The sequence below is a fragment of the Rhea americana genome, unplaced genomic scaffold (genome assembly GCF_003343005.1).
Source record: "Rhea americana isolate MKP2758 unplaced genomic scaffold, rheAme1 scaffold_8, whole genome shotgun sequence".
Classification (NCBI taxonomy): domain Eukaryota; kingdom Metazoa; phylum Chordata; class Aves; order Rheiformes; family Rheidae; genus Rhea; species Rhea americana.
Genome location: NW_028186978.1, coordinates 5,051,078 through 5,077,136, shown reverse-complemented (window position 1 = coordinate 5,077,136; position 26,059 = coordinate 5,051,078). Strand labels below are relative to the sequence as shown.

Sequence of the window (26,059 nt, the reverse complement as noted above, 5' to 3'; positions counted from 1 at the left end):
TGACTGGCTGGAGAAGGCTTACACTCTGTGTCGGCCACAGGCATCTGCAAGCACTCATGCTGGATTCTCTGGTAGTGTTTACACAAGTACGGCTGCTGGCATCTAGATCTGGCCTCATTTCTGCATTTTTGTAGCTTGCCACATTTACCTCAGGAGCTGAGGAACATATTTAAACAATAGAGGATGCCATGAAGTTGCAAGCTGATAGATGAGAGTCACACAAGCCCRTCCTTCTTTGTGGATCTGAAAGGACATTTGTGCAGTCTCCCCTGATGGTACCAGCTCTAATTGTTCGCGCAGCTGTGCTTAGAAGCCAATGACTACTACTTCTGTTTTTCTGAAATGATTTCATGGCTCTTTAGCATRGCTCTCTGACATCAGTGCAGATGGTAATTTCAGTAAGGGGCATCAGGCAGGGCCAAGCAGAAGCAATTCTTGCCCTGCTGTCCTGCGCAAAGATTGCGGAGTTTCCTGGTTATGCTGCTGCATGGGTGGGCAAATCTGCCCCTCGTAGAGATGTGGAGCAATGCTGGCTCTATGAGGCAGGAATACAACAGCACTAACAGCAAATATGTTTAGAAATCCCCAGTTTCCACCCCAGCACACATCCTTYTTCTCTTGTTACATAGCTTTAACATTTAGTGTTGACCCAGATAGCCTAAGAAGCTACAGGATTAATCAGGAATAAATTAGATGTGGTTGTTGCAATGATTAGGTGTTCCTGTCTACAGATTCAAGCATCTGAACAAAGATTGATTGCAAAAGAAAACATATATGCTAATCTCCCTCCTTTTGTCCCACTGATTTGATTAGTTCTGTTGCTTTACTTAAACAGCAGGTGTGGAGATTGTAGATGTTTTTATTTTTCATCATGCAACAGTTGCTACTAGTAAGTTTAAAAATTATTATATGAAAACAAACATGCATATGTCKTCTTACAGGCTTGTCCATCTGTTATTGCTCTAGTATTCTTGCAAGTGCRTTTTCTAAGCTGAGCAGTGCCTTTCCAATCTCCCCTTGCCCTCCTCTGCTACTGCAGGATTCMTTCTTTCATAATGGATACTCAGCAGTTACCGAAATCTAAGTAGGAATAAGAGACTTGGAAAATCCAAGTTATTTACTTGCTTTGATGTAACTAATCGAGGGTGAAAGCTTCTAATGAGTTRGGAAGCATGCCTTTAAGCATTTCTGGCATGCAGTTACATCATATTTGCTTTCAAGTTTTCTCTGAAATTAGGCAGTAGGAGGGTCCAAACACCCTGAAAATACGTATTTGAGTTAGTCCAAGGTATCTAATACCTGTCAGGATTTAGGATGAAATCATAAAATCATAGAAGAATCAAAACAAAAATAACTGTTGTGATATGGATCTTGGACCACGTACTTAAATAACAAATAGTTTGAGTCCTGTTTCAGATATCAGCAAACATGATTAGGCTTTGCAGTAAAATACATAATCATCATCATGGTTGTACATAATACATTGGGTTCTGTATTAGGACAGTTTATCTGCATGTCTGCTTTATGTTTGCCTGCAACTCGAGCTATAGCAGTAAGTGCAGTCGTAATAAAGCTTTGATTTAGCTCAAGCATGGAAGTTCTAACAGATAATTTGACTGCATACCTGAGAAGCCATGGTGTAAAAGTGGAAGAGTAGGGGACCATATATGATAAAAGATGGATGTCACTTGCATATACTATTCTAGATACTAGCTTACGTGCTTTTTCCAAACTTTTCTTTCTTTTGTGTGTCTTAAGACACACATGTATATTAGCATGTGGTATTATATAACTTAATAAAATGTGCAAAAACTCAGCTTATTGTTTGAAACTATAATTCACTCCATAAATTTTTCTCTATTTTTTTGAAAGAGCAAATAGAAAGGTTGTTCATTATATCTAAGCAATCCTGATAAAATTGGCTTTGTACAGTCAAAACAATACAAAAGGGAAAATTTTACATTTTTTTCTAGCAGAGGAAAATATCTGGGAAAGGCATTCCCCTTCAACAGTGCCTATTAAGCATATATGCTTTTTTAAAAGTCTAATAAAGTTTTTAGATTTTACTTTTTTAAAAAATGAGAAGTTGTTCATGCATATAGATTATTTTAATAATATTTAAAGAAAAAATGAAGGCTGGCTATAAATCTGAGGGAGCTAAAATTGATTGTAACCAAGAATTGCTCAATGGAATTTATCATTTACTCTGTCATGAGAATAATTTTCTTTTGTAAATAAGAAGTCTCCTTGGCTCATGTTCCTTATGACTGGTGATGAATGAGCTGCTTATTCTCAGACAGTTTCAGTTTCTTCTGACTTGCATCATGGCCATAGTGCATCTCACCAAGCTTCGGGTTGATGTGAATGCTGTTTTCAGTAAGGCCTGGGTATGTGCCAGATCAGTGCAAGTGTAACACTATGGAATAATAAAACTGTCTTCTGAGTCAGTGGTAATGTTAGATATGGAACTGGACTTCAGGACTGCTATAATTGTATGTATGGTATTTTAGTTGTTTTGCTGTTTAAAAATCAAGTTCTATGTGCAAATTAATATCATTTATGTACAATTGCCACATCACTTATAGAGACCTCAGAGGGGAAATCAGTACTCAGTCTTCTTTGATTGTAGTATTTTGCAGATCTTTTACTTTACTGATCTGTCAGTAGTGTAGGCCTGGCAACAATTTAAGACTTGGCTGCATAGTGTACAGCACAGAGACTCCTGTCTTGCCAGATACCTCACTGGAGAAGTTAGTGGATGCCTGAATGCTTATGCTTGTGCTTAATTAAGTTTTGCTTGAATTTGCTGTTCCTGGAGATTAAGAAGGTATTTGAATTTCCTAGGCATACCCGAAGTTTTGAATGTGACCTGTGCCTTGAGGTGAGCAGGGGGTRGCATTCGCAGGCTGTGTACTCTGAAGCCAAAATATTATCAGCATCATGGATTGGCATGTCTCCAGCTCAGAGAGACAGGCCCCAAGGCTCATTAAGCATTAAGATTTAGGTTCATGTGAGGACATTGAAATAGTTTTATATGAATGCAGAGTTTCTAATCTTCCATTTTTATTACTATGTCATAATGAAGAGGCGAGGGGTCAGGGTAACATAACCGTGATGCTCAGCTGTGTGCATGAGGAGGGGAGAATAGCCATTGAGGGGACTGCTTGAATACAACCAGAATGCCCTAACTTTGTATTTATGTTTCAAGAAAACTCATCTCAGACAGCAGACTGTATGTACAGAWTTTTTTTTCAGTGCAACTCGGTAATGCTGATGTGCAAAAGCAAGGTTATCCTGTGAGAGGTTTCAGCTTTCCGAGAGTGTACATTGAAGAAATTATTCTGTAGCCATACTTTGGGCAATTATCAATGCCTATTACTGCTTAGTGTAAAACTATGTRTGAATTGTAAATCTACAGGTACGTGGGATACTCTTTGCATCATTCRTTGTGGTGCTAAGATCTATACGAATTCTAGCCCTGTGAAGGCATTTACACAATCTTCTCTGTTGCCTTGGTTGGGCTGTTTTGCAAGACCTCTATCCCGTTCACATATTTAGTCTTTGGCAGAGCAATATCCATGCTATGCTGTATTTGGCTTCCTTGTTTTTTTAATCCTATTGATCTGCATACTTCTTTATTCTCCTTTTACTTATCGACCTGCACTATGAGCCTTTTATATGACCAAGTTGGTTCTGTCCTGCTTGTTAAAAAAGCACCTTGTTCTTTTATCCTAAATAAATAATACCAGGGGTATCATTAGCAATCACTCAAGAATGTTTTCCCAAAAATATTTTTGTGACCTCAAGAGCATCTGTATATTTTGAAACTTCTTTACCACTTCCTTTGTAAAGAGATCTTTTGACTTTGCATTGTCTGTTCTGTTTCAATTTGGCTCGTTCGTATGTAGGACTGTAATAGTGGACTTTTCTTTCCAATCTGTTTTGGGGCATTATGAATTTGCCACTGTAGCACCAATTTGAAATGCCTAGATATTGAAACTATCTGGGCTAATAATTATCAAATGCTAGAATATTGCTTGTTAGAAAGKGAATGTGTAAAAATTAAAAAAGAGGAGTGTCCACTGGAAGGTATTCCATGGATACAATTTTCTGAACTGTCAAATATGAAATACCTTCTTACTTTAAGTTCCTTTCATTAGTCAGCTTTCGTTTTTGGAGTGCAGTCTGTTATTTGAGCAAAGGACTCTGTTGGGTACCTATCCATCCAGCCTGGATTCATCTGTGAACCACRCATCCTGTCAACCTCTCTTTTTCCCATTTCTGAAGGTTATTTTCTGAAAGCGGTTCTTTTTCATTTCTTCTTAGAAACAAAGTCATCTTGGAGGCTGAGTTTGGCAGCCATTCTCTGAATATTTTCTTAACTGACGCTTTCTTGCAGGAATTTTATGTGCAGTTGTCTTGCTGCTTTTCATTAGATCTTTTATCAGCTGTTGTCTGAAACGCCTTCTCTTCCTGGCAGAAGTTTTTCACATTCTTAACTGGTGATAAACAACCCCAGGAAGGTCTTGTAGGTTAGTCACACAGTGGCTAGTACTGATTTCAGCTTGTCTGTCCTACTGTGGAGATACCTTATCTCCTGGAATGTCAAGCCTTGGGGACAGTACCGAATAGAGCAATTGATTCTTCCCATACCCATCAGAGCTGTTTTTTACAGGGGAAAGGAAGTGACCTAGTTTCTCCTTATAAGAGTGGGAATGGAACAACTTTCCACTTCCATTGTGCCTTGCTGTTTCCATGAGGTAAGGTTGTGCTATGGTTTTTGCTTCTATGCAAAGTCTTATGGAGCTTCATTTAATAGCTAGCTACTAAAGAATCTAAGCCAGTGCCTGGCGTGGGGGAAAGAAAGGATGGGAATGTGAATACTGGATTGAAAATGGCAAGATAACTTCAAGGAGGGGAGTGAGGAACAGAGGATTGAACTGACTCAGTACAAGTGCATAAATGCCAGAGGAAGTGGGCAGAAATACTAGCAGAGAGCAGGAAGGTCTTGAGGATAGGGTCAAGTATGTGTGTACAGACACTTGTGTCTTATGGCTGAAATCTGAAGAGGTTTGATTTTATCCTGTTTTGGGTTGCTTTTGGATGTTTTTTTGGTGAGGTTGTTTCTTACTTTCATCATATTTTATTTGATTTTTTTTTAAGATCTATTTTATCTCTATTTCTTTTGTCATATCTTCGCTCCTTTTATTGTTGAAATGTTCCTTGGGTTTTCAATGTCATACCTTTGGCTAGGTTCGAGTTGTATGAGGTACCAAAATTAGAGAGTATTAGAGCTCTTTGTACTTCTTTTCTTTCTATTTTCTTCCTATATCATTTCATTTGTTTCAAAGATTAAAAATTAATACTCTAAAATGTTCTCTGTGAGAAGTAAGTTGTGTGAAAGCTGAATTTTTAAAAGCCCTCCTTAAACTTGTTTTACCAGTCATCTCCAAAATACTTGCTGGTCCTCAAACCCCAACAACCAGAAGAGTCAGTCATGGCAATGTACCTGCATTCTCCTATTGAAAGCAATATTGAAGAACAATGTTACATGGTCTGTTTCCACCACTATTCCCTGACCATGTGGTGTCAGACCTTAAAATAGCAATATCTTGCTGGAGGGGAAAGAATAAGGAGGAAGTGGTGGAAGATTTGAAATTGTTCTGCTGGTTCTCAGAACTGCGTAGCTGGCCCTGTCCCATTGACACCTGGTCTCCTAGATGAAAGAATGTGAAATGTAGTACAAATAACTTTGAAAAAAAAAAAAATTCTCTTTCCAACCTCAACACTACTACTCTCTGACCATTTATACAGCAGCTTACTGAACATAGCATAGCAGAATATGTGGTGCATGGTGGTACAGAGGTCTTGTTGTGTTCTTTAGAATATGAACCCGCTTGTGGGTTTTTATGTTTGACGAATACAACTGTCTGAAAGCCTGAGTAGAACCTGTGCTTGGGAAAATCGATGCTTGCAAATGGTGGTACTTTATTTTGGGGCAAGACTGGGGCCAGGCATTTACATTCAGAGCAAGCACGCCAGCCCTTGATGCCCTCACAATATCCCTGTACCCTGATGGCTATTACTGCACAAGAAGGAGGACTGCCTCTCTGCAAGGAAGGGTTAGTGTGAGTGAGAAGGTGCTCAGGGAAATGGTCATCCAGAGCCTCAGTACAATCTGACGTGCATCAGGCTTCAACCTTCCGTCTGAACCTGCTGATAGGGGACCTCGCTGCCTTCGATAGACTGATCACTGTTAGTAAGCTGGCTAGACTGATCAAGAGGCAGAGAATCTTAATTTATGCCATAAACTTATTTTTGAGCAAGTGCCTTCAGATGTACTCCTACTACAAGAAAAGATAGGTACGAGAGTGTAAAAACAGTGGAGGCTTTTCATTTCATGGGAGACTGCATACTTTTTAGTCGCAATTATAAAGTATTACATGTACAACAATAACTTGCTTTGTCAAGTATTTGCAGAAAATGTTAGAAATAACTCATCTAATATGGTCTAGGGATAGAGCCTTAAATATATATTGTAGCAAAGCWTCAGCTGATTTCCTGCCCTTTGTGACTTGATATGAAGGTGATAGAGTTAACTTTTGTAATAGAAATAAATATGGTGAAGTAAAGGACTGAAGACTGTGTGTGTGTGAAAGCTGATGAATTCTACCTTGCTGCAGTAACACTTGTTCTGCCACTGTATTCTTGGTGGTTTCCTAAGGAATTCCTGCAATACAAATATGTTTTTAGAGATTTAATTTAATGCACTAGAGTTATCCATTCAGCAGGAGTTCTGATGCTTTTTTAACTGATTGAATTTGTGATTCCAGAAGAATATGAAGTTGTTTTGTCTTTTTCTCCTTTTCTTTTCTTTTCTTTTCTTTTCTTTTCTTTTCTTTTCTTTTCTTTTCTTTTCTTTTCTTTTCTTTTCTTTTCTTTTCTTTTCTTTTCTTTTGAGTGAGGATGTAATATGGTTTAAAATTTTCAGACATAACCTGTGAGGTTGGACAATAGATGCTGGATTTGTTTCCCTCAGCTTCTCTATAGATGTCTACAGTGCAGGTATCTAGATTTGCTCTACATCTCAGTGCAGAAAAATAACTGTTTCTGGTAACAGTCATATAACCTCTTTTCAGATATCTGCAGTACTCAGCCATGTGCAGTTTGTCAAGGTTTCTGAAAGGTAGCTGATGTTTTTTTACAAAATCTTTTTTGAGTGGTGTAGAAAAATAACAGCATAAATGTTTATAAACAGGTCACCACACACTTGTGTAATTACATTCTAATTGGAATGGTTCACACCACGGTGCTTTTGTTCATCCTTCTTGATTCTGCTGTCGGGTGAGTGACCCTGGAGGAAGAGACACTTTTTTTTTTTTTTTCTTTCTTTTTTAAAACCAACAACCTTCATTGTGAGTTCCTTTATTTGGTTTGGAAGAGATGTCCTTTTAAATTCTAATCTCCTGTGCTTGCTCTTTAAGTATTTTCCAACTGTTAGGAAGTTTGGTGATCTGTRGTGGGGTGGAAGGATGAAAGGATTCAGTCTTTTTCCTCTAGGATTCTTGGTGGGTACTAGCAAACTTGGGAATGAGTAATGGTAATAATTTGACAACCATCCCAGAAATAAGGAAAAATGGGAGCAGGAGGAGTAGAGAAAATGCCTGAGAGCAAGATGTAGCAGAGAGTTGGAAGCTTGGAGAGTTTGGTGTATAAAGAGATATTAGCATCAGATGCTAATAGTMCATGGGATAATTGCTGATGGAAGGTAGGGGGGGAATTATAGTAGGGGGATATAAATATTTTACATTAGTGTTGCACTGCTCTGGATGTGAAGAGAAGAAGATATACCTCATGTCTTAGAAATCTGCAAAGACCCCCAGAATGTTTGAAGTAGAAGACCTATTAGTGCTGCTGTGACCTGTATATAAATGGCAATAAGCAAAAGTGAAGTTCATGTCAACTGCCCCAGTAGACTCCAGAGGGAAAGAGGACTGTGGCTGGACCTTTTAAAAATAATTAATTACACTTGCTTCTATGCAAGATCAATCTTGTCCTGTAGGGTGCAAGCTGAGCACGTGTGTGATGGAAAAAATGAGTGGCTTCTTTGTGCAGCATTGCAAGAATGACTATCTGATAATGCTGTCATGCAACAAATAGATTGTTGAACAGCAATTAGAAATTTAAGTTAGTCTTGCAAAGCTGAAGATCTATTTCGTAATTATCATAGGCCTACCGTTATGAAGTAAAATAAAAAGAACCCTTCACTTTCTGACTGATATTTTCATTATTTATTCTTATTGTAGCTGTATTTTTACAGTTTTACTAGAATCAACTGTAAGATTTGTATTATCTGCAGTTAGAAAGCTATTCCCAATGATCACATGAAATTTCACACATGAAAAAAGGAGTTTGTGCTGAAAAACCTATCTTCACTTGTTTTCTTGGAAAAATTAAGTATATGAGCAAAAGATACTGTGCACTTGCTTATTTGCAGGGTTGTACAGACCTGCTCAGTCTGTGAATGTGTTAAAAAAAAAAAGTTTGATTGCTTTAGCTCAATACATACATTTATATGATCCTCTTAAATGCTAATATAGAATAAAACTGTAGAATAGGTGAGTTTGGAAGTGACTTGGGAGGTCATCTCACCTTAGCTGACAACAGCAACTCTCCCCTGGGGACTTTGTCAAATGGATCATGTCCTGGGCCAAGCACAGCCAAGGGCTAGAGTCGGGAGGGTGACAAAGCATGGACTGTCCTTGTACTGGGGCTGCAAAGAGGCTGCCAGAGGAAGGTTTGGGCTGCAAAAAGCTTTCCCTCTCACTAACTTTTTTTGCAAGGAACTGAAGCTGGGAGCCTTGGTGTCAGGCTCAGCTAAGTCCTAGGGTTCAGGTTAGGCTGGGGGGACACATCAAGCCTGGAGCTGCTCTTGTAGTGAGGCTGGAAAGGGATTGCCATAGGGGGGAGGCAAAAGTTACAAAAAGTTTTCTCCCCTGTGAACTTTTCTCCCTTAGGCTGGGGGCCTTGAGCCAAGTCTCAKGTGCAAAATGCCTAGGTTTTTTGAACGCCCTGTAATTCGGCAGAAACCTGCTGTAGTTGATAGAACTTTTCATGTCAGGACAGACTCTGTATGTGAGTCTAAGCAGGCATGGGGAATTTAGCTTGAGTGGAACCTTGCTGGGAAGAGGTGTATTCAGTAGCTTTTTAAAGAAGCATGAACAGATACCAGCTGTGTGACTGAAGGCAACCATTGAGACATTCTGCATAAACAGTATGACTTTCATCCAGATTGGTGGCTGAGCAAGCCTCAAGACACTTGATATTTTGGCGTCTGGACCGTTGCGCTAGATGAGGCAATAATTTAGAAGCAGTCAGTCTGCTCTGGAAGAAAGCTCCCTTTGGCACGATCTCCCGTGAGCAAGTCCTGGAGGTTTTAGTGCCAGACAGTTCAGAGATGTTTCCAACAGGAGGTAAATATTTTAATAACAGAGACCTTTCTTCCTTGGGCTTTTCTATCTTGCCCCATCCTATTTCCTTCCTCTTCAAACTCCAAGCTGTGGTCTAAAATGTTTTTCATTGCCTTCTACTTTCCTTCCTCTCATTTTATCCCTCTCCCATATTTCATAGGGAAGCCTGTATAAGCCATTTTGAAGATTTATTTAGAATGGGCTTTAACATTTGGGGTTTCCATTAAGACCTCTGTATTTTACTTTCTATTGTTCCTTTCTATGGTTTTGGTGCACTCCTGCAATACCAGTTACAGTGCCTGATGTATTCACATATGAGTAATTAAGAAAATAGGATGCATTTGCTAATGTATCATTTTTTCCCTGAAAGAGAATAGGCACTGCAGATTTAGGATACTGGACTGAAGTCACCGTATTCGGAAAGAGGCACCTGAAGGAAAAATTCTTAAGTTGTCTGTTGTAGCAATGAAATGTAAAATACTAGTTTTTGGAGTTGTTGCTGTGCAAGTCTGAAAGATAAGTTAGTGCTTTTGGGGAAAAAGTAGCATCTGTTTATGAACTATGAAATAAGATGCTGATAATAGGAAATGTGTGGTTCTTTTCATGCCATTCTGTGCATTTAAGAGAGAAAAAAAATATCATTTGCTATGTAAATATAGTAAATATATTTGTCATTGTGTATTTGTAGGACATAACAGCTAGAATTAGATTCTCCCTTAAGCAGATGGCAGGTATAGTCTATATGACCTTGGGTTATAGAGATTTTAACTGCAAGAGGATCAAGGAAATACATTGCCCCCTCCCCCCAAAAAAAAAGAAACCTACAATGTTATTCACATTGTGTTCTGCTGCTCATGATTATGCTAGGCTGTCTGAAGGCCTAGTGTCAGCAAAAAGTGAGATTCCCCTTTTCCACAGTGGATATTCACATTTTTAGGGTGTTTTAAAGTACTAGACATCCTTTTGTTTCTCTTTAAAAATCTTGACTCTGAAGTGAGTGTCTTAGAGTGATGATTTTCTTCCCAGTTGATTGGACTGATACAATTTCCAGTCTTTGGATAAAAGGCATACGGGTTTTCTCATGCAGTGTGGGTGGTGAAGAAACACAGATTGTTGCAAGGGGATTTTATAATGAAAATTCCCCAGCTTTTAGAGGTTTGGTAATTTTTGAAATATCGTAACAACAAACCATGTCAGCASTTCCCATAGTATATTCATGGGTTGGGGGAACTTCGGAATTTTCAGCTTTCRGAGGAAAGAGGGTTTGCTAGTCTTCCGACACTGTTGGAACAATGTTCAGCTATGGTACCATTGACCTACTGCTATTCTCATAGTGAGCTTTTTTTTTTTCTGGACTCCCTTTTTATTTGTTTTCTGGCATTTAYGTTTTAAGGGGACCTCAGCTTTCCACAACACATGCAAGGATAGGGCTTGATTTCAAGTACAGATGCAGAAAAATAGAAGGGCTACCCATAAAGGGCATGTTCTTTCCTACTTTCCTGCAGTGGAGAAACTGATAGTCAGTTCTTCCCAAGCTGTAGTGATACCCAGATGCCTTCTGGGTTTATGCTCTCAAGCCTTTCCAGCACGCCCTGCCTCTAGGCAATATAGACTTACTAATGTGACAAAATTCAAGCAGAGCCCTTGAAGGCTGATGTGCTCTAGATTAATTTAGGGCWTTAAAAACAATTGTCAGGGTACTCTCCTCTGGATATTTTTCCTCCTATCTTTTCTTCATTTTAGTTTTGAATCTTGGGGTACATATGTGTGCTTTCAGGAGGAAAGAAAGCGGAGAATATTCCTTTCCAGTCATACTGAAATGCTTATGTGCTAGAAACAAGTGTTTGATAATTTGGGTTTTGTGACTCMTCACTTATAAATGCTCCTTTCTCATGACAGGTTGCTGAATGCAATAAAGCCGGGATTGGTAAAAAAGATCAATAGACTGCCGACCCCCATTGCAGGTTTGGTAAGTATATCAAATGGAGAAAAATCTTTCAGTGTTGCTCTTGGCACCTTGATTTTRTGACTATGTGATCTTAAACAGCAATTATTTTTGTAATTTGAACTCCTCTAACCTACTAAACCCAACAGTTCTCTGAAATCTAAACTCTCAGTGCAGTCTTTTGGAGACCTTCCAGTCTTTTTTCGGAGGTGGGGAGTGTTCAGAARGCAGAGTATATTTTTAGAGGAAAAACATCTTTTGGGTATATGTCATCTTAGAGTTTTGGTGCTAGCTGTAAAAAGACTCGGAGGTGCCCTCTGGAATCTTTGACCACAAAAACATAGCTTTTTGGGAAGAAGGAAAGATGTATTTGTATGTTGTGTCTCGTTTGCTCTCTCCTCAAAACACTACAGTCTACCGATAACATTCATTGCAGGATTATCTAGGGAACTGCTTCATGTTGACTTAAAGGGCAGAGTAAAAGTTGGCCATTATCTGCATGAGCTAGGAAGACCACAGAGGACTTGCTGACAGGCCGTGGGCTGAACCTGCCTCTTGAGGCGMTTGCATCTGGCTTTCAGGAATGCCAGTGCTCAGGAGGCTACCTCATGTGGTGGCACAGTCCTGGGCCTGCTGCTAGGGAAAGAGGTGGGTATGAATGGGCGTTGGGTCAAGCAGCATTAGTGACACAGAAATACAATTGCCTTGAGTCGTGGTTGAGAATAAAAGGGCCCCTGAGCATGTGGAAGGTGACCATCCTTAATTTAGGCCGATGATTTCCCTGTACGCATAGTTCCTATCTGTTCTGAYGCTTCTCACWTTGCAGTTCAAGATAAGATTCAGCWCATACTACTTGTTGAYAGCTGAAGTCAATGTTCCYGTATATAAACAGCTTGAGAAAGTTTCAGTGTATTCAGAAGCTATGTTATATTCATTTTTAAATGAATGTAATTCATTTAAAATTCCATTAAAATGTAATTACAGAGTCCTTTGAGGCTGGGTCCTTCAACCTGTAGTTTGGCAGGCRTATTTCTGCTTGAATATTGCCTAGTTTTAGAATATCATCTGGTATTTGAAGCTAGGCTGTGATCCCCACCACCCCTGCTGTAATGTATCCTGATGTGTCTTTCTTTTGCCTCTAAAATCCATTTAGCTTTTTTTTATTCCTACCCAGTCATATTTGAAAAACATATTTGAAGTAAACTACTGCAAAAGATACCAGTAGTGTAGTTCTCTTTTCCTTGGCTCCTTTTCCAGAAAGACTTCATTTTTGTTAATGACTATTTTAAGAGGATGATATTGAGTTACATTTTTTTTTTCCTATAAATTTTTAAAATGCCATAGGTAAGTTAGTTGTAAGTAGGAGGGACTGCATAAAAATATCATTWTGTCAGTGTGTTTTTCTAATTTCTGGAAATAAATCTGTCTTGGAAGATGTATATCCTCAAAACATTAACCAAAAAGTGTTCTTTAGCTGATCAATGGTGCAGGAGATTGATTTATTTTTTGTACTAGAAAGTCATATTTTTTACTTCTATACCTGCTTCTACTTACCTATGGTAATTATTTTTCTAAATATTTTTTCTAATAAAGTGGCAAGGTGTTTAAAAAGTGTGCTGGAACTTCTGTTTTTTTGAATTTTACCATTGAGTATTTTTATCTATTGTGTTGTGAATAAATTGTTCCAAACAAAGAAAGGCTTCCAAGTGTCCTCTTTCCCTTTAACATGACTATTTCTAAACCTACTGACTTTTGTAAAAGGAACAGACATCAGCAGTATATCTGAGTTCACTGTATCCTTTTTTTTTTAATCTCACCTGTACTGTGCCCATCTGCCTGAAAAAAAGTAAAATATAAAGATTATAGTCCAGAAATAGTTATACCTCTTAGCTAATTGAATGTATTTAAGGAACATTCTGTTACCTATTGCAAATTATTCTTTGTCTTAGCTTTGGCTGGCYTAACATAATATATTCTTTCCAGTTATTTCAGCCCAGTTTGAATGACTCACTCCAGTATGYGTCTACAGACGTACCATGACGTACTGTTGGTATTTTTTCTACTTTAAGTGAGATACCTGATTTTTGATCTCCTAGATATTGCTTCTGTTCAGAAGTGCAACTTCATCATTCTAATAGGATTAACTTACTTATTCCTGATAGCTGATACAATAAGCATTCAGATCAATCATAGAGACCCTCGTTTTCATTTTTAAAGAGTTGGAACTAAAGCTTATGAGTAATTGTAAGYGCTCAAAGTAGCTTTTGTTTCATGTTTAACTACCGGAGACACAGATGGTCATGTATTATGTAGCTCTATAAAACTTCTACTTCAGTCTACCTTAATTCTCTAGCTAATACTGTATCTTTTCCTTTATTGTCATACAGACAAACGAAGAAGTATGCTATATTGAAGGGAAATAACAGTAAACTTTAAGCCTATGTTGGAGACATCTTGAGATGCTCATGTGGGAGTCTTACCAGCTGTAAAAATTTTGCCTTTACTTTGTGTTTGAGGAATTTCACACTACTGTGAAGTATTATGCTTAACTGCTCTGTGGTTAAGAGATTGAGTTCTTCTCAATATTTAAAGATAGATGAATCTACAGTTACTCTGAGGTACTTACCACTGGCTTCCTCATGTGGTTTAAGAGAGAATGGCTTWTTTGCAGGGTTTTTACCAGAATAGCAGTCAGTAAGTAAAATTTACTTGCTATTGTGTGGTAGTATCCAAGTAAGGACTGAAGGACCCAGACACCACTGTACTAAGCACAGGCCGTATAAATACACAAAGATGATCTTTGTCTAGTTGCAAGTCTAAGTCAGGATATGGATAGTACACAACATTACATATAGAATTACATATGCTCAGCTTGGCAAGCTAGTTTGTAATTTGCTTTGATCTCCAGAAGTGCTGACTTGTTCTATTATCACAGCAGAAATGATGCATTGCTTTAATCACAGAATCATAGAATCAGTAAGGTTGGAAGGGACCTCTGGAGATCTGCTAGTCCAACCCCCCTGCTCAGCAGGGTCACCTAGAGCATGGTAGACAGGGTTGCATCCAGGCGGGCCTGGAGACTCCACAACCTCTCTGGGCAACCTGGTCCAGTGCTCTGTCACTCTCACACAGAAGAAATTCCCCCTCCGGTCAGGCGGAACTTCCTGTGCTTCATTTTCTGCCCATTGCCTCTTGTCCTGTCACACAGGACAGCTGAAAAGAGTTTGTCCCCGTCCCCTTGACACCCTCCCTTCAGGTACTTGTACACATTGATMAGATCCCCCCTCAGTCTTCTCTTCCCCAGGCTGAAGAGGCCCAGCTCTCACAGCCGTTCCTCRYAGGGCAGGTGCTCCAGCCCTCTGATCATCTTYGTAGCCCTACGCTGGACTCCTTCCAGTAGCTCCATGTCTCTCTTGTSCTGGGGAGCCCAGAACTGGACACAGKACTYGAGATGAGGTGAAAGGGAGCATAGGACCAAACCATCATTTTGATATTTAGACTTACAGGGAGTATTAAATTTGATTAAATGATTTCTCACTCCTGCTCTGTTATTCATTAATCCAGAAAACTAATGTTCCCACCAAAAAGTGAAATCCACAGGACATCCAAAGAACATATGAAACCCATGTAGGAATAACAGGCTTTGCTGAGAGAACCATGTTTCCAGAAGAAATGTTCCCATGTGAGAAATTGATACTGAACACCTTTGTCGTAAGGCTGCCAGCTTTCCAGAAGCATCATTTCATGTGTTTAATTGTGCAAGCCTGAAAAATATTTTGGCCGAGTTATTAATTAGAAGACCAGAAGCTGCAAAAGGCGTACAATAATGGGTTAGTAGCGTACAGTGAATATGATTACACTATAAGTGATTTTTACAAAACCAGCAATTTTTCAGTGAGTTGCTGTCAGTTTCATTCGTTTGGTTTGACATAGACTGAAATAAAAACAACTGGTTTTTAATGATACTACCAATTGTTATTTTGTTCAACTGCGTAGTGTAACATATTTGTTACTTCCAGAGAAACAGATTTTTTCTCAGCATCATCTTAGYTAAGTTTTACCCTTTAATGGTGATCACTATATGTTGATATTTTTTTCCTTAAAAACATTTTTTTTAGATTTACTTCCCCTCACTGAATAATGTTATTCTGTGAGAAAAGCAATGGTTTCTGCCTTATCTTTTGTTTGACAGAGTTTAGCAAAGCTTATAGCATTACTTCAGTTCCTTGAACAATCCCCACAGGAGCTTAGACACTTACTTCAGAGACTATGTGAAAGAGTCTCACATATAATAGTAGGAAGTAGCCAAGACAAAGTTGAAGGRCTGAACTTTAGCTTGTGTCTTGGCTCATGTTTCGGTGCTACCGAAGAAAAATCTGTTTACTGTGGCATCCGGTTTTTAGTTTGTGTACRGTCCTCATCTTTGTGATATTTGTATGATTTAGGAATGCAACAAATAGCTCAGCAAAAGCCACCTGGTTGTATGGTTATTGTACTAAGGCAAACATAGCTGTAACATACTGCTTAAAAAATCTGGTTCCTATGACAACAAGATTTTTTTGTTTTCATGATTATTTTCCTAGGAAGATTCTTTTGGAAAAATTGTCTTTGGGAACTTGCTATGAACCTTGTTAAGAATCGCTGCCTATCTGTTCGTGCTTGTGATTTGCCTTTTACACTGTTGCATAAATTCCAGGATATTTTTGATGTCATAGGATATCTTAAAGATATTTCAATGCTGTATTGGTTTTCAGGAATTTGTCCTTGTTAGTTAAGCTCAACAAATGGGACTCTTTTCTTCATGCGGCTATGAACTTGAAAATACAAGACAGAAATATAGGACAGTGCATTTCATAGAATTAAAAACAAATTGAAAATGTAGAGAAATAGATGGAACTTTAACTCATGTACATTATTTTTTGTCAAACTTTCCCACTCATAATTCAGTTTCATTATATTTTTATTTTTCTTAAAAAATATCTTCTCATTCTTCCTCCTAATGTCTCACTCTCCCTTTAATTCTTTATAGTAGTTTTTCAAAAGAGCCTGCTGCTACTGTAATACCTAAATTCATAATACATGATAATTTTCTGTTTCCTTATTTTGTACTTTTTATTGATGCGGGACAAATTCATTTGCCAGCACTGTTGTATCCATAAAGAAGTCGTGCTGTGCAAGCTGTGTTACATGTGAAGTAAACAGAAGCAAAATTTCATAACTATCTCAAAACAGTAAGTTCTTGGCACTCCAGGCCCCAAAGCACTTTTGCGAATGTTGATGGAATGTGAAGCAGCAAACACCACAGCTGAATTCTGCCYGTGTTTCTGTGGCTCTTCCTGGCTAAACAGCGACCGGCTTCACCTCATCTCTTGTGCCTGACCTCAGTTGTGACTTTTGAATATTTGACTAGAGCAACATTTAGGGCCTGGCCAGTGGTTTGGAACAGCTCTGTGTGCTTTGGCTCATCAAATACTGCAATTTAATGATTCCTTCTCTAAAAGAATAGTGTCTTGAAAAACAAGTTCATTTCTGCAGTGTCCTTGTATGCTTTTTTTCCCCCTAAGCTTTTTCGACTCTTCCTTTGAATTCATTTTCCAGTTAGTTTTTCCTGCCTGTTTCATTTGGTGTTATCTGAGCCAGACAGAGCTATGTTACAAAACTCCTGTTTAATGAATTTAGCCATGTGTTGTACTCATAATCATTTCTAAATTTTATGAAAAATACAAAAGTAAACTAACAGGTGTTTCTTAACCAGGCTGTTTGTACATGGAGTCTGCATGGAACAGTCCGCAGTGACAGTTAATTCATAAGAGAAGATGAAAGCAGCCATCAATTCAGCTTTGGCAGCAGGCATGGAGGAAGTGGCATTTGGGAAAATGAGATGGAAAACAATAAAAACTAAAACTTTAAATTGAAATTCAGCTGTTGTTCTAGACTGGATTGAAATTTTTTATTGTTCCCAAGTAGCCTTGCAAATGCTGTCCAGAAAGCATCGTTCTCTTTGTGTCATTTAGAGGAGGACTAGTAAGCTAAATGCAAAACACACAATGCTGGTATCTCGTTAATATTTTGTTGGACGAAGTGCATATACTTGCTATGCTGATGTATTTGGCTCAAAAATTCACATACTTTTGATGCTGGAAACTAATGATCGTGCTGACAGTAGCATATGTGCTGGAGACATACTCCACTGCTGCACTCAAGTTGGGTCTTCATTGCTCTGACTTCCAAATTTAAACTTTAAGCTGATTTATGGAGGTAAGAGAAGCTGAAATAATAKAAAATGAACAAAAGGGATCACCCATCATGAAAACAAAGGGAGATGAATGACTCTATCTCATTTATTTATTTGTTGTTGAGTGAGCTGAATTAATCCACTCTTAGAGAAGTGAGTTCAGTCAGCTCCTTGTGATCTTTGTCTGTCATCCCACCCTGGCTCACAAACTGTTTCTYGTATCCATGATGGGTCTGTTCTTTCCTTACCCATGAGCTGGACTTCTGGGCTTACAGTGGTTGGAAGTAGAACTTGAAATGAATGACGTCTTGGTTGGTTCTGAAATGCTAGTTATGGACCCTTGTGCAGTTATTGTGTGCTTCCTGCATCACTAGCACCAGCCAGAACATTCAAACAGAGCTTCTACAGATCAGCTCCACTGTGGTCTTTAAAGCCCTTTTTTCTTCTAGTTCTCTCCTTGGCTGCAGTGCTTATAGTACATTTGATTAGCTAAGCTGGTCGTGGATGGATATCACTGCTTGTCCTACTAATCATACTGTCCCTTTCTGCCATACCTTCTGCCAGTGCCCAGAAATTTGTCCCTTATTGTAAGCCCAGGTCTGTCACAGAGCACCCGGAGTGCCTTGGACATTTTCCTTGATGGACAAGACAACAATAGCCAATGTGCATGAAGGTTTGTAGGACATGTAATTGATAGCTGTGAACCACAGCTATAGGTATAACCTAATCATGTTCCCAAACTAGACTGGTTAGGATTTGAATGTGCAGTCTCACAGCCAGCTTAAACGGTGCCCTGAGTTGCTGAACTCTGTTACTGAGAATGCCCTGACTCGGCTTGGTCAAATGCTAATAATATGTGTAAGCACTTTGTGGCAAGGATCACTTGCTAGTCTGTTTTTGTCCAACACCTCACCCCATTGGTCTTGCTCCATCGCCAGGACTCCTAGACAGTATGTTAATATAAATAATAAATAACACTTACAAAAATATCGTAGACATTCTTGTGGTGGTCACAGCCTGATTTTAGACTGCTCTTCCAACTGGAGTTTTCAACCATGACTCTAATGAATGTGTTTATAAATAACATTGTTCATATTAAATAATCTTAAATGTTTAATATGTAAATCAGGAGTAAGGAGATTCTTTTCTGTGTTAAAAACCAAGAGAGGATGRTTATAGGGAGGATTTTATTTTTGATTTTTTTTTCTGTTTTGCACAGAGACAGTTTTATTGCCCAGACTTGAGAAGGGAAGGCCAAGTACCACACTTCTGAAAAAAAAGTGCTTGATTAAAATCAAAGAACCTACCTGCTTTGGGCTGTCAAGTGGCTTCACAAAGATGTTATTTATAAAACCATTTAAATAAAGGCTTTATGTGGCAGTTCTGTTTACTCTTTTTTTTGTATATAGAAATTTTAATAAAATGAAGGATTCCAGGGATAAYATTTGAAAAAGGCAAAAAGAAAATATTGCTGCTGCTGAAAACCTAATGCTAGGCAGCTGAAACGTGAGCTTGCCCTTATCATGGCATTAACCTTTTCTATAAATGACAGARTCTTTCCTCGGGTTGGGGAGGGCAGCTGGTTTCCAGTAGCAGCTCATTTTGCACCTGTGGAAAATGCAGATTGCCCACTGGGTTAATTTTTAGATTTGCTTTCAGATCCTAAAGTGTCCTTCTGAAAGTTCAACCATAATTTKTATTAAGCAGGTTTATTGACTTTGATCGAACTGGCAGGCTTTTGAACAACAAACTCTTCGTATCTGYGAGTATCAGAAAAGTGATAGTTTAACAAAACAAAATGCCTTTCCCTTTGCAGCTTAGGGCTGCATTAAATGAAGCAGAGAATCCACTGCCTTCTTCAAGCYGTTGTCTTAGAAACGAAAGGCCTCTTGAGTGGAATGACTCCAGACTCCTCAGGACAAATCCCACTGTTGAAACTTGTGACTTCTCTTAATAGCTGGGCAAATACCATGTGCTCTGGAGGTGTGCATCAATTTTAGGGGCATTCTGTGGAGGAATTGCGTGCCTTGGGTCTGTGAATGTGTTGCCTGTGCCTTGTCAGGAATGTGGCGTTGTTAGCAAAAGTTATTTCCAGGCATCTGCAATTTTGGGGTGACTTGCATTGCAAAACTGATTAGTTTGCCAATGAGGATATAAAAAGATGCACCAAGCTGGTGTGCTATGGGTGTGTAGGCCAGCACATAAAATAAACAGAGCTATGAATATCCATTTCTTGAGGTAAAAGAAGTTGTATACAAAAGGGCAAAAGCTGCATTTACAGCTTTTGTTGTTAACAAGCAAAACTAGACCTGAGGCTGTGGTTGCTTTAAATTGATCTAAATTTGACATTCCCACATGCTCTGCCATGCCAGCGCTAGTATTCATATGGCTGCTAGCTGGATAGAGGAACTGATCTGGCTGAAGACTACCCTTCCTCTTCATCCCACAGCTGCAGCATGCAATGGCACGAAGGGAGGTGAGACAGGAGGAGAGGAACAGGCTCGCTGGATTGGAAAAAGATGTCATTCTTTTTGGCASTAAAACAAACTTAATCAGCTGTGAAGTCATTGTGAAATTATAACTAGAAAGTTTAAACTTAGATGCAATGCTTAAGTTTGACTAAAATCAAAGGACACAGGACCTGGGAAGGCCTTATCCTGAAATCCRCAGTTTAAAGGTTGTCCGTGTTTAAAATTATACTTAGTAGTATTCTCACCCCCTAATTCAGGAAAGCCTCTCACAGGTTGGAGTCTGTAGGTCTGTGCTATAAATACTGTCCCTGATCTTCAACTGTCTTTTCCAGTGACATGTAGCTTCTGCTCCAGGGAACAGYCAGAACCCAGGGTTTATTTATTTGGCAGAGAGCAATCTTCTGTGTAAATGGGATCGACCYGAGAAAGAATATTTGCTGTATTTGGTGCTACTGCCTTCTTATAGCATAGAGCATGCATGATGGAGGTGCTGCTGCTTATAAAACGCATGTGATACAGCCTGTGGCCTGGAGAATTTTCGTAACCAGAAGATGGCAACGCTGGAGATGTGAAAGAGGAGGGTGCTGGCACAAAAGAGATGGCACAGCGTCAGACTGACAGGTCTGCAACCTCAACACACGCCAGTGCAGCCCAAGCATCCTATTATTTCCTTCTTTTTTGAAAAGACTGCAAATGCAAGTTAGCAAAAGTTTGTCRTGATCCCAGTCCTTAAATTGAAGACAGTGGAAGGAGAATGCTGTCTCTAATCTCCTTTCTGGCTGTGAATCAGCTCCAYGAATTCTGTTGCAGTTTACGTCTGCTAGCAACTATTAGTCCTGTTTCTATGCTGAAAGCCTTTCCGGGCGTTGCAAGTGGCTTTCTGTTGGATGATGTGCATGTCACTGGCAGGAGCGTACGTGCTGAATGCAGGCGATGGAACACGTTTCACTCCAGAGATCACACTGCAGTTGTTTCCTTGGCTTAAAACAAACAAGCAAAAAGATGAACGAGGGGAGTATGTCCCAGTTGCTTGTAAAGGTCTGAGTGCATGACTGCTTTGGTTGGAGAGTCCAGTAAAACTCTGCAGTCCGGTGCTGCAGTCAAGAGTTCAGAGGCTGGAGAATACACTGAAGTCTACTTGCCTTTTGCATTCCTCGGTGTGTCTGGATTAAAGCCACTTGCTTCCTGCTTGGCACAATACTTTCCAATTGTAATGTACTTCCTCTTAAATGTTCAGAGGTCTAATGATACTATTGTAAAGCTGTTAAAATTAATGCTACAAAGGAAGCAGCTGAGTTAATTGCTTGAGCAAAAATATGATGGTAAGCTGAAGCATTTGACTGAGGTCCATCAAACCCATTAACCATTAACCTTTTGAAGGCTGAATAGTCTTGTGGTACTGGGAGATCTGTGCCACAGCTCATTGGGAGAGTTATGCATGCATTTGTGGCAAGTGATATGAATAATGATCTAGAAAATGAATATTGCAATGCAGAGGTAATCCTTATATTGGAGTGTTGTTCTTCTGTTAGAAGTCCTCGCCCTGTTRTCACCTCTTTGGTTGCTTCTGCCTCCTAATCGTCGTGCCAGAARGACTGTTACTTAGATAGGGAATGCTTTTTTCTGCTTGGGACAATACTGTGGGACAGTATTGAACCTGCTAAATGTGTGCATGCATGCAAGTGCGTAATAAGTTAAAMTCAACTTAGTCACTTCTATATGCTGCCTTATCACCTCTGCTTTTCTCCTTGGATTCCATTAGTTCTCRTGCAGAATTTAGAATTAATCTCATGTTTCCCTATACAGCCTCACTTGGTTAATATTGCACTTTTCCCTCCTTTCTTATCTCTTTTTAGTAGTAATGTTGGCATTATTTTCTCGCTGTTTATTGCAGTAGCTAGAGGGATGTTGCTTGGAGCTGGTATGCTGCAAAGTTGTATCTGTGTTTTGTGAGCAGCGTTGGACTCAGAGCCAGAGGTGAATCTCATCCTTGCACCTGTTGTGGAGCAACAATATTCAGGCCTTAAACTGATAGCCCTAGTGGCTGGTGCACTGCTTGTTTCTTGCCTTATATGACTACTCAGGTGGTTGTGTGCTGTGTAGCTTGGCTGCACAGCCAAGCAAATCCCACTGCTGGTTTCCAAGAGTTCCCGGATGTTTCTAATACCTTCTCTTAATGAAAGCTGCCTCATCACYGTTGTCCTCTGAATACCATTTTTAGCTTGGTTGGCAGGAGGCTTGCTGTTTTTTTCCAAAACCAGTGCTAACTTTACAACCCCTACCTAGCAACAGTGTACAGGATTTTAGAGCAATGCCTTGCAGTGGCTGAGTGAAAGAGCTGCCAGTAGGTCTTGGCAAACCAGTGCATCTTCATCGTCACATTCAAGCTCAGAAAATACAGTCCTAGAGGTGCCTGCTAAGCTGCTTGGTGAGTACTTTCAGGGAGAAGCGCAGGCCTGATTGCTAGCTGCTGGGTTCTGCGCTGTGTTTGAGGAGATGGAGCTAAGGAATGGAGCCCAAATATAAAAGCTGAGGAGTTGGTGGGACATATATTTGCCATGCCGGCAGCAGCAAGCCTGTGGTTGACTGTAGGGGGGATTCAAGGTCGTTTCTTCAGCTGCAGGGGACTGAACTGTAAAATGGCTCTGTTTCCTTGGTCAGCAGTGCATGGATCAGGAATACTATGCTTTTTGCTTTTTTAAAATTTTATTTCTTAACCTTGCAGTCCTTCCTGCCTCCTGTTTCCTTCAACCTACGTGAATGGGTAGGACCCTTCTTTAAACTCTATCCGCATCTTGAACCTGGTTTTCAGATCAGGGCTAACAAGTCTGCTAGATAGCAAGTGTGACGTTTATGTATTAATTTCTGAGTTACGGGAATCAGCTACACAGTATTAGCACCACTATACAGTATGTCCTCTGTTATTTAAAAGGGAGGACAGTGAATAGGTTCAGTTATTTGAGGTTTCAAGTAATCCAGGGGAATTTTCAGTGTAACTTATACTTGTCAGGAATTTGACCCTTGTTGGGATAACAAGAAGTTTTGGATAACTGAGGTGATACTATAAACATGCAGTGAAAAAGTGCCAGAAAAATGTCTGCATAGGTCAGTAGCACAAGCTAATAAACTCTCTCAACTGCTGATCTAGAAAAATAGTTTATATAGCTGTAACCTGACATATGCAGAAATAGAAAAACTTTTTTGTACAATTCTGCCTAAACTTTTATAAAAGCCTATCAACAGGCAAATATAAAGAAATAAATACTTTCCTGTGCACCAAAATGGCACTTAAAATTTACTGCCGAACTCAGTGTTTAGTAATAGATTTACATAAAAGAGAAACATGATTTTAAGTTAGTTTTTTGGAGATTTGTTTTTATTTTGCTTTGGGCTTTCTGAGAAACAAAGCCAGGCTAGCTTGATCTTCCATATTAGTGTGCACACCAGTATTTTATTTTTATAGTGCTGAATAGTGACTGAGTTTAATATTTCAGAGGACAGGAATTTTATATAAGCAAGATAATTACATCCTCTCAGAGAAGTGTTGCAGTCAAACAAAAATTTGAGTGAGCAAGGTATTAGCAGAATTAGCTCAGAACAGATGATACTTTATTTTCAGAAATATCATGCTAACTGTTGCTTGTTCTTTCATTCCGTCTAAAACAACTGAAAGAGCAAAAGTCAGTCAAATATTATGATTAGTTTAAGGGGAGTTTAAGAGCTGTATCTTCAGATTTGTCTCGCCTCAATTTCTGAGCATTTCAGATGTTTGAATGATGTCAGCAGTGATCAAAATGTATTTTCCTGTAGAGAAAGTATCAAGCTTACTGGTATATATCTGTTCATCCCTTTTGTGCTAGATACTATATAACAAATGAAAAACGCACTGCCTTCAAAAGTTTTTAATCAAGATACAACACTCAGATGCAATTAGAAAGGGGACACAGAGGTATCTGTCAGGATAGTATTATCAGCAAACCTGGGGTCTAACTGCTGTTGGGTTTTCATCAGCCTATCAGCAGTGCAGAATTTTGGGGAGGATGATGGGGTAGCTGTATTGAAATTTAGAAGAAACTACTCATAAGCATGAGGACAGTGCATGAGAAAATATAAATTCCCCAAAATGCCTACAGTCAGCATCCACAGTATTACAGTAAATTGGCTAGTTCCCAGGGGCGTTTGAGACCTTAAATGCTCTTTAGCCCTTACTCTCTGATTGATCAGAGATTAATCACTTGATTTTTTTAAATACTACTACCCAATTTCTAGAGCTACCCAATTCTGATTAAAATTTGCTTTCTTAAATATGATCTTAGAGTACTGAAACTTCTTGGAGTCTAGACATTCACATCTTTTTAAAGAGCTGCAAGTAGGTACAATCATACTTGGCTTTGTCAAAGTACTTACATTAAAAGTACTATCTTGGGAAGATAGTTTATCTTCCCAAGAATAGTTTATGTTGCTTATTCCTTTTTTTAATTTTTTGTTTTGTTTTGTTTTGTCTTTTTTTCACTGAATTAGAGCAATATTAGGTTAGGCCTGTGTACAGACAATTTATGTAAGCAAATTACGAATTAAAAACCTGCAAAGACTGTGGTCAGTATCCTCTGTCAGAGCTTCCATTATGATTTATTCTTTTTGTATAACAATATGCAAATACTGTTTCTAATCAGTATATAACCTTGTCTTTTGTAACAATACAGTACATGCTGGATGAATAAAAGTGCCCAGCTGAGGCTAGGAAGTGGATGGGAAGTAAATAAGAGGAAAATAGTCAGCTCTTGCATTCAGGATAATGGAAGGTGGAGTTTGGGTAATGCCAGGTGACAGAAACCTTGGATAATCTGCATGTTGTGGGTATGGGTACCTTACTGAACAGCCAGCCCACTCAGGCTCAGCAGCAATGTTTGCCACCCCGGCTGAGCACAGACCAGGTCGTCCAGGTACCCCTAAAGCCCCAGAAGATGGACACTGCCCATGTACTAGCTGATGCTACAGTAACTCTGCAATCGTAGGCACAGTCTGGGCATGCATGACTGTACGTACAGCTGTGTGTACACCCGGTACAGCTCTGGGCAGGCTGGTACTAGCATGTGCAAGTCAGGTATGAAGAGTATGCCCAGCAGGTCTGGTAGGTCTGGGTTGTTGGGCTCACTGTATGTACACCACACAGCATATGCAGAACTGCTTGGGCTTGGATGGTGTTCCCACATCACATACGGTGACTGCATAGCTCTGTACCCCCGATATTTGAATGACAGTATGTCTGTTTATCTTGTAGATCCCAGGTGGCCGTGTAGTAGGTTCTCCAGAGTTAAGAACAGCACATTAGTTGCTGGGCCTGGATGCTTCAGGCGAGGCTATGCTGTGTCTGATGAGTATTCCCTGGTCACTAGGAAGGACAGTGCAGGGGTGTTTGTTTGCCAGAACCATTACGTCCTGCTGGCCTTGAGCGGATTTTGGGTAGCCGTGTGTAACATCTGCATTCTCTAGAAATCTGCATCTGCAGGTGTGGTTTGGAGGCATGTGAGCTGGTTTGAGACCTGGGGCTCTGCAGTGCTCTAAATCAGCTAAATTGCTGGCAGCTTCTTGTTGGCTGTCGAGCTAATACAGCTGCGTTCATGGCCCGTGAAGCCTAGCCTAATAATCTTGCTGGCCTATACTGGTTATCCGGTCTGGATACACCTCTCTTTGACCAACCAACTGTAGTCTGAGTCTCCTTATTGGGAAAAGGAAAGAACAGCAATTGTTTTAAATTTGCCCTTTTCATTTATAGACTGTCATCAGCTAAGTTTTGTTTCTGTCTATATTATCTGTCTTTAAATTGCAAAAGTTTTCAGAAATAGCAAGTCAGGAGTTGAAAGCTTGTTGTTTGATGATGCATGAATACCTCTGCAAGTCTTACTTATGTGACTGATCTAGGCAGGAGGCTTTGGCT

General features: G+C 39.4%; 1 protein-coding gene across 8 annotated transcripts in view; it reads left to right on the top strand.

Moving 5' to 3' along the window:
* The window catches only part of LIMCH1 (LIM and calponin homology domains 1), a 181,091-nt gene that overhangs the window by 69,823 nt on the left and 85,209 nt on the right, over positions 1-26,059 (top strand). For 7 of the 8 annotated variants that reach the window (XM_085322865.1, XM_085322862.1, XM_085322858.1 and 4 more), the window contains exon 3: positions 11,370-11,439. In XM_085322865.1, coding sequence (XP_085178991.1) covers positions 11,370-11,439 — 70 coding nt within the window. Of the gene's footprint in view, positions 1-4,552; positions 4,761-11,369; positions 11,440-26,059 lie in introns of those variants that run through there. The other variant, XM_085322861.1, reaches the window with a different exon arrangement.